The sequence below is a fragment of the Arvicanthis niloticus genome, chromosome 8 (assembly GCF_011762505.2).
Source record: "Arvicanthis niloticus isolate mArvNil1 chromosome 8, mArvNil1.pat.X, whole genome shotgun sequence".
NCBI lineage: Eukaryota > Metazoa > Chordata > Mammalia > Rodentia > Muridae > Arvicanthis > Arvicanthis niloticus.
Window position 1 is genome coordinate 34,940,314 of NC_047665.1, and position 10,604 is coordinate 34,950,917.

The window sequence follows — 10,604 nt, forward strand, 5'->3', positions numbered from 1 at the left end:
TGATTGTAGCAGAAATTTTTTGTATAGAAGGGATACATTTGAATGCATTCTGGGTATGTTTAGAAGGTGCCATTATGCTATTCCTGTAACTTTTACAACATATTAGAATGGTTTTATTGTTCATCAATCAAAGGAGTAATATATTTACAGTAGTTGTAGAACATAATAATTTTTAATAGTGGTTGGCTGATTATCTCTTGATAGTAAGACTTGGATAAAAACTAAGTTAGATTTAAGAAAGAAAACAAACAATACATTATTAGTCAGCTTTCCATTGCCAGTGCACAATACTTGAGAAAATAACATTCAGATGTAAAAATTGCACAATTAATTTACAGTTGAAAGTGGTTTAGATCATTGAAGATTTTACATTGATCCCATGAAAGTATAGTTCATTTTGTTAGGACCATGTGGAAATGATGGCAGAAGAGGAAAAAAATGAACTAATATCCCAGTTAAGATATCCAGGAAAATCCCAATAACAATGCTTCCTTCCACCACTGTGTTCTTTCATGTAGAGTCTTTACTAATTCATTACCATTCTAATGACCTTTAAAACCAAGGAGATTCACATATCCCAGTTCTAAACCAGAGCTTAGAGGAATGCTTAGAAAAAATTGAAAAAAAGTCTTTAATGAGAACAGACATAAATTTCTACTTGTGGCTAGTATAGACATAGACCGATTTATGTTCATCCTTCAGTCTTAGTTATAGTGAATTATAGCCTTATCATATTTTACTTTCTGATCCATAATGAATCTCTATGAAAAGGAAAGGAAAAGAAGTGGTTGAGATTACCGGAAAGGTTCAGAAGTGATTGAATGCCCTGGATTTTGCAGCTTAAAGATTCCTAATTCAATTTGAATCTTGTTAGTAATACATGCTCAAGAATAAGCAAATTCATAGTGAGACACTATTCCATTTCTACTAATCTACCATCCTATCTTCAAAACATTAAATGAATGTATATTCAGTGGTAGAAAAGTGAAAAGAAATATTGTAGGGACTGATCATCTCTGTCTTCTTTGATATGTGATGTGGGCCACAAGATGACAAGAGGAATGTATTAAATAATTTGACTGAGATGTATTTGAAACTAGACCAAATAAGTCTTACTAGATCCTGAGTAACGGAAAGACAAGGGAAGTACCTAAAATAAATCTTAGGAGAAATGTGGGACCGTGAAAAGAAAAGCTTGGTTTCTGGTAAAGCATTGGCTAGAAATGGCCGGAGACCCTGCAAGGGACAGAATACATTTCGCCAGGCTCCCAGACTCCAGGCTCCTGACATGGGGTCTAGGAGCTCCATTGATCAGCCTTTCAGTCACTAAGGCAACGCCCCAAAAAGCCACTCCACAGGTAGAGGGCATGACTATAGGCCCCAGAGCCTGGAGAGATCTCCATATTAATGAGATACCTAAAGGAACCACAACTCAGCCCAACAGAACCCCTGCCTGCTTGCTCAAGCTAACAACCCCACAGAGAAACACAAGGAGACAGAAGAATGATGCACATTGAACACCTAATAGTTTTTGCACTGTTTAAAAGTTTAATGTAATTTGGGCATAATAAAGCTCCATATTATTTGTACTCTTTATCATTTCACATAAAAATTGTGCCACAGAGAATGTATTTTTTTTCTGAATGTATTTGGGTCTTCCTTATTCTTGGTATGATAGAATAATTTTTAATTGTCAGTGATTTAATTAGGTGACCCATAATGATTTGATGTGATTCTATATAAATGATGAATTGTATTATTTGCAATCAAACTTCTGTTAATGGTGACAAATTTTTATATCATGGATAGCTACATATCCAAGATAGTGATGTATTTCTTTATTTGTATTACAGGGAAAAAAACGAGATGTTGACAAACCTGGATTTTAGACATTAACATGTTTAAAGAGTCCTTTTTTATTTCTAATTAAGGGTTCTTCACACACACACACAAAGACATTCATTCAAAGTTACAAATTAAAAATTGGGTTAAACAAGACATATTAAAAGCAATCACTCTAAAAGTAAATTGGATGGTTGTGAGGTTAACAGTTTCTATTATAGACAAGTTTACACTTCAGTAGCCTAAGACTAGAGTTAATCTTACGTGAATCCTTGACCAAGCACTGGAATAATTTAAACAAAGCAAAATGGCGAACTTCATCATCAGGTGACTGCAAGGATGCCAGTTCATTCCACACAGGGTATCTCTCGTTTTGGGGGGATCCAGGCTGAATCTAATCACGAAAAGATATTCATTTATTATTCTTATTCATCATTATTTACTTGCTGTATTCATTTTAAATATTGAGAGAACTCTTGGGATGAAACCTAAGATCTCAGACAAAGGGCTGAATTTTAATGTATCTATGCCAAAGTACTGTAAATGCATTACTTGTTAAAATCCTATAACAGAGATTCTTGAATACATTTCCTAAATAAAGGAAATACCAAATTAAGGGTATTCTCACATATAAGGCAAATAGAGAGTCAGGAAGATCCTACTTGCCTTACAGAGATGGATTTTAGCAAGGAACAAGGCAGGACCTAGTCTCAGGTCTCTCATGAGGGAATTTAAGCATGTCCTCAGTATTGGCCTGGAGGATAATTTCCCAATTCTTCCTGGTTCTACTTTTCAACTAAGTCTTTTGTCAACATAATACATGGAATGGAATCCTTGGACATTGTGAGAACTGCACCTAATAATTTTAGGTGCAAATACTGGAATGATTGTTTGGACTGTTAGATCTGGTGATGCTGTCAAGATGCTTTCCTTGCAAAGGAAAGGTAGTTGTTCAAAACAGGATAAAGAGAGATTTCTGGGGTGTAATATACCCAGGAAACCAATATTGACATGTATTACACTGCCAGGAAAGGTTTAATGAAGAGACCATCTATCACAATGGATAACTAAATTTTCTATATGTAAAATAAAGTAGGTCTACATTCATTCCTTACTACAGTGGTCACCTCTCCAATGAATGAAAAAAGCAAAGGAATATAAGGCTGCATACCTTGATAAGTATCCCTCTAAGAGCATCTATAAGTGCTCTGATTCTTTCTTCAATGTTTCTTGCTCTTGATATAATCTCATTAGGGGTATCCTCCATACGACTCAGTTCAGTGGCTACATGATGAAGAGGGTATATCCAAGCTTCCAGCATACTGATCATCTCTTTCACAAGGAATACACCCTAAACATCAATAATTAAACAACTGTATCAAGATTAAGAAAATATAGCAGAGTTAGCCCATGTGTTATATTCTCAAAGAAACCGATCTTAGCATGTATTTATTATATTTATGTGAAAAAGTTGTAGACATGATTTGTTATGAAAATCTCCAAGTTTAGTCCTTTTGTCTATAGTATGAAAGAAGCATACTAAATATGTCTGAATTGGCTAAGTAATTTTTCTAACGATAATATGTTTGTTACTCTATGAAGTTATACCATCTGTTCTTTTGGTGAAATTAGTAGTTTTGATTTTTTTGATTGTTTGTTTCTCCATGAAATAACTGAGCAAATAGTCATAAGACTTGATTCTCATAAAACTGGTGTCAGCACTACTTTTCAGTGGCAAGTGGCCCAAATGACATTCCCATAGGAATTCTTTTATAAAAGCATTCACTATAGTAAAATATCACACTATTCACTGATACATTCATTTGTGATTTCTTTCACTTGATCTAAGACACTAGGAGAAATCTTCAAGGAAGACAGACCTTTATATATTTGCCTTTCTGAGTTACCAGAAAATAGCCACTTGCCTCTTGCTGAGCAACCTATGTATAAGTATCTGCAGGTGAAGAACAAGGAAACAACATTGATTTTAATGAGTAAATGATGGAAAGTAGAAGACACTTTAGTTCCATGTGTGCACTCACTGTCAAGGTCATATATGATGCTAATCTCTGAATAAAATGCTCTGAATAAAATAAAGTGCTGCTACATCATAGTTGGTTTTTTTTTTTGTTTGTTTGTTTGTTTTTTTTTTTTGCCACGAAAAAAATAATTAGATTCCATTGATCCATGATGTCCAACATTTTGTCACTGTGATATATCTCCAACTACATATGTGTTTGATCAAAGTAAAGAATAAGAAAGGAATTATAAAACAATTGTAATTTATATAACAATTATAAATTGAAGATGGCTTGATACGTGAACCTTGACATCAGAACTGATGGGATAGTTATATCCTGAGATCTGTAAAGTTTTGCTGGGATTCTCTTGTTCAGCTGAGTTTCAGTAAGGACTGGGAAAACACAAGAAATTTATCAAAGAATGGACATTTAGCTTAGAAGCAACAGTAAAACCAGGAAGATCTTGAAAGTCAAGAAGAAAATTCTTTGTGATCAACAAGATGCAAAGTGGTAAACACAGTAGCCTTTCAAATGTATAATTAATGAAACTGTATTTATATTTGCTATACATAAACATGAATATAATTAAGCATGTGTGCACTTCATTTCAAAGTGTCCTGCAAAATAATACATTATAGTCCTAGTTATAGGCATTGATAAAAATAGTTCACCTGAATGCACAATTTATGGTTCTAAGACAACATTATTTAATCTTTGACTTCACTTACAATTTATCATCTCTATAATATGCTTGGTCTTTGATTAATCCCCCTTCCTTCATTTTTCTACATGTGTGATTGAAACTATTTTTGCACATATAACCACCTTCTGCAGGGCAAAGCCAGTGGGAACTGTTCAGCTCTTCTAAAGGACATGCTGTAGACTCACCGGCATCTGTTGGGCTCCCTCCTTAGACACTGAAATAGTCAATGTAGATGTGTGGCAGGCAGTAAGGTCTCTTTCAGGGAACCACCTGCCTGGTCTATATAGCACATCCTCGAGCTAGTAAAAAAAAATTATCTTAATTAGGTCATGAGTAAATTAATACATCACAAGAACACTAGAAAATTGATTCATTTGTTAAAATTATTTTTACTTTATCTCTGTGTGCTTGTGCATGCCTATGCTCACACAGGCTGATTTGTGCAAGTGAATGAGAATGTCATCAAGAAGCAGTACCAGTGTGTAGATCAAAGAAACTGTTCAGGTATTGGTTGGTTTTTACTACCTTCTTTGAGACACCATCTCTTTTTTGTCTGCTTCAGTATACATAAAGCTAGTTGGACTGGCAATGCCAGAAATTAACCTGTTATGACCTTCCATCTCACTGTAGTAGGGCTGAAATTTTACACGTGTTGTCAACTCTGCTTTCTGTGGATAATACAAATCCTGAGGTCCTCAAATCTGCACTGCAACATTTTACCACCTCTCTAGCACTCACTAGCTATATATATATATATATATATATATATATATATATATATATATATTTAAAAAAAATAAGTACTGCATAAAAATATGAGCTGGAAGAATTAAGAAACTGATCTTTCCACCTGTTGCTTCCCTACTAATTCTGTAGTCATTCCCCACTACAACCCCAGCTAGCCTCCCAAAGAGGTTTTCCACTTATTATTTCAAGAGTCTCTTCCATGGTTGTTACCCTTTTCAATTAAGGATGCTTTCTATTAGTGATGATATAGATCATCTAAATCTGCTGTAGCATGCTTCCTAGTAAACCACAGAGCTCTACAACAGCTGGCTTGGAGGCCCATTTTGTCAGAAAGCCAAAGTGAGGTACTTACGAATATCCTGTGCGTTTCTGCAATGAGCTCGCTGACATTATGAGATAGTATGATGGCATGATCAAGCAGGTCATTTAGATACATCTCACGATATCCAGCCAAACGGGCATGCATGGGTACAGAGGCCACATTCTCCCACAAAAAGAGGTTTGATGCCAAAAGAATCAGGAGTGTCCCTGCTATACAGAAACAGAAGCTAGGATGCAACTCATTTCTTTGAGATTATCAAGGCTATTATAATTTCTGTCCTGTGTCCTTGAACAGCTGTTGTGGTAAGCAAACATCTACCACTGAAAGATTCAAATAAATAATTTTATATAGCTATATAGGAAAATCTGTTATTGGTCAAATTTTTGCAATGCTATCAAAAATAGCACTGGATTTTTTTTTTTTTAACATTTTGAGCTAAATTCTTAGTGAGCTTTTTTATTTGCCTATGTACTAATTTTTTTCTTTTTGATTAATTTCTCAAAGACAAAATTCAAAAAGCAAAATAAATACCATGGGAGATTAAGACAAATAAGATACATAAATCAAAATACAATATATATATATATATATATATGGTTTTGCTGCCAAACATGATAAAGAATGACAGAGCCATTTCACATTTCACAGAACACAGTAAAGGTCCCATCATCAAGGTGGAGCTGTTAACCAGAATGTCAAGCTTTCATTTTGCTCAGAGTAAGATCTCACCTTTCAAACTTGCCATGGTCCTTGTGATCGAGAAATCTTTCTGTTCAGTGGAGCCTCTGGCCCTTGGATATGGATGGCCAGTTCTTCAGCAACCCCTTCCTCCTTGAAGCTCTCCCTGTTCAGTTTTAACTTCTCAGTGCTTTTCATGTTATGCAATTGTTCTGCTTTGTCATTTGTCTTGTCTCCTCCTCCCCCCCCCCCCAACTGGCTGCTCCCACCATTTGACCTCTGCATCCTCAACCAAGCAGAGAGTGATGGCATCTGAAGTGACATTCTGCCTTTGGTTCTTCTGTTCCATCCTCCTGGAGGATTTAGATGCAGCATTCACTTCCTTTGTAACTGTTACCACTTTGCCAGCAAAATCCAACAGATTTTGTTTTCCATTGGCCCCAGTTTACTTGAATTTGACTATCCGGTCTCTTCTGCTGCTTTAACTTGTGAAATAGGGCCTGATTTTGATTTCTGTCCCATTGCATCACAGAAACTTGATCACACTCCATCTTCCTTTTTTTCCCCCATGCATTCTCTGACCCAAGGCTTCCTTCTTGCTCTTTATCTTCCCCACTGCTCCAAATTCTCCCTCACCATCCTTACCTCCTTACCTCCAGATCACCTCACCATCCTTACCTCCAGATTCTCCCTTACCATACTCTCTTTTGTAGTCTAACTAGAGGCTGCCTTTGTTTCCTTCTAGGCTGAAATGCTCTGCATCTGCCTTCTTTTTCCTTTGGCTTTCTTAGCCAGCTCTTCACCATTCATCTTCCTTCACTAATTCATGGACATCATCTTCTCTGTGCTTCTTCATTCAGAGACACATAGTCTCAATCCTCTTCTGACACAGAGAAATCTTTGGCCTTGAATTCCTCCATGCAGCTGAGGCTCTGGGTCTTCATCCAGAGAACCACAGCTGCTGCCCACAAACAGCTAAGTCTATGCAGAGACATGAAGCTGCAGGACCAGCAGCTACATTGGCCTTCTAACAAGGCTTTTAAAATCATTTACCACTGACAGTTTGCTGTTGGGAATTTATGCTGACCTTCACTGTTCTGATTCTCTAAGACACTGTCTGTGACTCAGCATGCAGGGCTTGCATTTTGACTGGGACAGTTCACTTTATTTGTGTGTTGTGTCTTCATGCCTTACAAAAGTAAACACACGATTACCTATTGCTTAATAGGATGAGTGATGAGAATCCAGTCATGAAAGGATACTGCACACTGCACGCTGGATTTGCTAACTCATAATAATGCCATGGACTGCTCTTTTACCAAAGATTCCAATTGAGTTTTCTGTGAAGTTAAGCTTTACAAAAACTTGAGGGTAGAGTAGGTCAATGTAATATTACCAAACTGTCCTGGTGAAAAGGAGTCTTAACAATGTTATGTGACTTTTGTTAAGTCCTATTAATAGATCCTGGGAGTCTGGATGCCAGCACTATAGACCCTCTACCCCACCTGGGTTTGCCTTACACATCTGTGCTCTCTTAATTATTTGTGTCCCAGAGACCTACATCTCTGGGGCTAAGACTCAGTTCTGCAGATGTTGCTGCATCTAAAACACCAGTTTTACCTTTGATCACGTGAACATGGAAGTCCTAGTAATCCTCATTTTATCTACATTATTTCTTGCTCTGTCAAACAATCTTTACACTTTTGGCAATTATCAATGTTGTATTCCTCCCTAGTTTGCTAAATCAGCAGACGAACAGACAGACAGATGGACAGACAGACAGATCTCTAACATACCAACAGTTTCACTGTAAACACAAAAGAAGCAATTTATAAAAAATGGGTTAAAATCATATTTTATATTTCTTGACACCATTCCTACACAATTTCTGAAATTAAAAAAAAATGTGATTTTCAGAAATCTAAATTCCACAAAAACTTTCATGATTCATTAATTGATTGGGCTGGTCAGTTTGCCAAAACCAGTCTGTTTTTTTTAGACTCCAGAACTGGAATTACAAGCTTCAACCACCTCAGGAAACTTTTATCATCATTTTATTTCCTTTAGTTCAAGTAAGATACTGAAGAATCTTAATAATTACCACTTGTGTTAAGGAGAAAGAGAAATCACATATTTAAAAACTGATGTAAAACGGTCTATTTTGTTCCTGAGCAGGTCCTATTAACACAAGATACACAAGATAGAACTCTAAGAAAAGAATCTCAGCAAATAACCTTGTAGAACCAACAAATGTATAATGTTTACTTATAAGAGCATTAGAGAGAGCTTACGTACAGAAGCAAGGTTGACGCAAAGACAGCATCTTGGAAAATGTCCACATCTGTGGGGCACAGAGGAATACTTCTATACTGGAGTCCTCACCTCAGTTTACTGCTTACCTTCTATATACTCTGGAAGATTGCCCCAAGGTCATGCACTACTGGAACAGGAAGGAAGTAAGGTATAAAACCCAATTACTTTATTGCAATAGGTTCTAATTACTGTCTTGCTTCAGGGAATGTTAACAGTGTCACCACTACCAACATAGACCTTCATTATCTAAATGTTTCTGCCATTTACAGGATATGGCTACAGCGTATAAACTTACTTCTATATCTATAAAGCCAGACCCTTCTCTACTCCATGATCAGCAATGATGAGCTTGTCGGGGTAGGTGTAAATTGTTCTTCACCACATCCCCTATATCCTCAGAATCTTGCATTCTTTCTGTAATATTTTTAAATGTTTTCTTGCTTCAGAAGAACGTAAGATATGTACATGAATTTTAATGAATATTAGAACACCATGTTGTACCCTCCACCCAGCCTTGAGCAAGCCAGAAAGACCTTGTTTACTACAACAGACCTAATAATAGGACCTAGGAGTTGTTACCCACCTTGGCTGCAAGTACAACCTCCTACAGGAACTTAGAAGAATAGACTGCCCACTGACCTTGCCTTGAGACATCTCCAGCTGAAACAAAGGATGGGTTCTCCCACCCATCTCTGGCTGAAACAAGATTGGGTTCCATGGGCTCTTCCTTCAAACAGAAGAGTTGAATATTAAAAATTTGAGCCTTGATCAGAAAACTTTGTCTTGGCTTCATGCTTCTCTCACCTCTCCATCTCCCCTTTTCATTTCCAGTCCCCCTTTCACGTGAACCCATCCTTGGCCTCAGGCAGCTACATCATGTTACAAGAGCAGTCATATATTCTCAGCACTTTAACTGGCCATCTCTTTTTGTGTTGTAACCTGTGACTACTATAAAAATTCTCTCTGTACAAACTAGGCCTAAAGAAAAATTGTTAGAAAGCAGTTTGTTACATACATTATAACCATGTAACAAGGAGAGGTGAAAGATTCTTTACTGTTGTCTGTAATCACAGAAAAATCATTGTCCACATTGAAGGCAAATCCAACCATTTTATCTCCATTTATCTGTTCTAAGATAAATTCTTCTTTATATACTGTAGTCTATAGTCCAGAAGTTTTTGTCTGCATGGTTTTGCACCAAATTAAGGAATTCTATATGTTTCCTACATTTGTCTTTTAACAGAATTTACAGGTCTCATCCAATGCCCTTGCTTGTGGTAGACATTTGCATCCTGCTATAGATCTGATTTAGTAAGTTCCCACTCCTGAAAAATTCTTCCTGCACAGTAGAGAGTGCAGTGGGAACCATGAATTTATCTTTGACCCCTAGAGATGCTTGTTCTCTCTTTTTATTTTTATTTATTTATTTATTTATTTATTTTTTTTGGAGTCATAAGATAGTATGTACTGTCCTTTGTCTCTACTTCCTTTCAGTGTTCTGGCTTGCTTACAGCACTGATTTTGGCACGTTTGCATTCAAGAATATTTGAAGCTACAGTTGAACAGATATTTGGTTATTTTGACATTAAAGTTTAGATATTTGGGGTACAACAAGTATTCACGTTTGGTTGCTATGTATAGCACATTGAATTTCCTATCATTATATTTTGGTTCACTTTTTGTCATCTCTGGTGTGAAAAACATGGGGACTCATTTTTGGTGACATTACCATAACAAATGATATGAGATGATTTATCTCAAGTATCTGAAGGTGGAAGAGCAGTTGGGATCCAGCTTTCTTATAAATTGTATAATTCAATTCCAAAGGTTAGGAAACCTACCTTCTTACATTTATATTTGACTAGATTTTAATGCCTGCCCTGTGATGTTTATGACCCCAGGAAACGTATCTATATTATATAAAGGGCTCTGTTAAGATAATTCTAGAGAGCTATATGTATCATTGTAAATATTCATG

At 36.3% G+C, this 10,604-nt stretch overlaps 1 protein-coding gene across 2 annotated transcripts; it reads right to left on the reverse strand.

Moving 5' to 3' along the window:
* Positions 1 to 2,044: 2,044 nt before the first annotated feature.
* LOC117714284 (prolactin-6A1-like) lies at positions 2,045 to 8,636 on the reverse strand. Of its 2 annotated transcripts, none has more exons than XM_076938820.1 (5): positions 8,609 to 8,636; positions 5,666 to 5,841; positions 4,752 to 4,865; positions 3,014 to 3,193; positions 2,045 to 2,236 (listed from the first exon to the last, which is right to left on the reverse strand). In XM_076938820.1, exons 1-5 carry the CDS (start codon positions 8,634 to 8,636, stop codon positions 2,045 to 2,047), a joined length of 690 nt encoding a protein of 229 aa, XP_076794935.1. The 2 variants fall into 2 exon arrangements, with proteins under 2 accessions (XP_076794935.1, XP_034366889.2); XM_034510998.2 differs by having other exon boundaries at positions 5,666 to 5,844.
* Between the last annotated feature and the right edge of the window lie 1,968 nt (positions 8,637 to 10,604).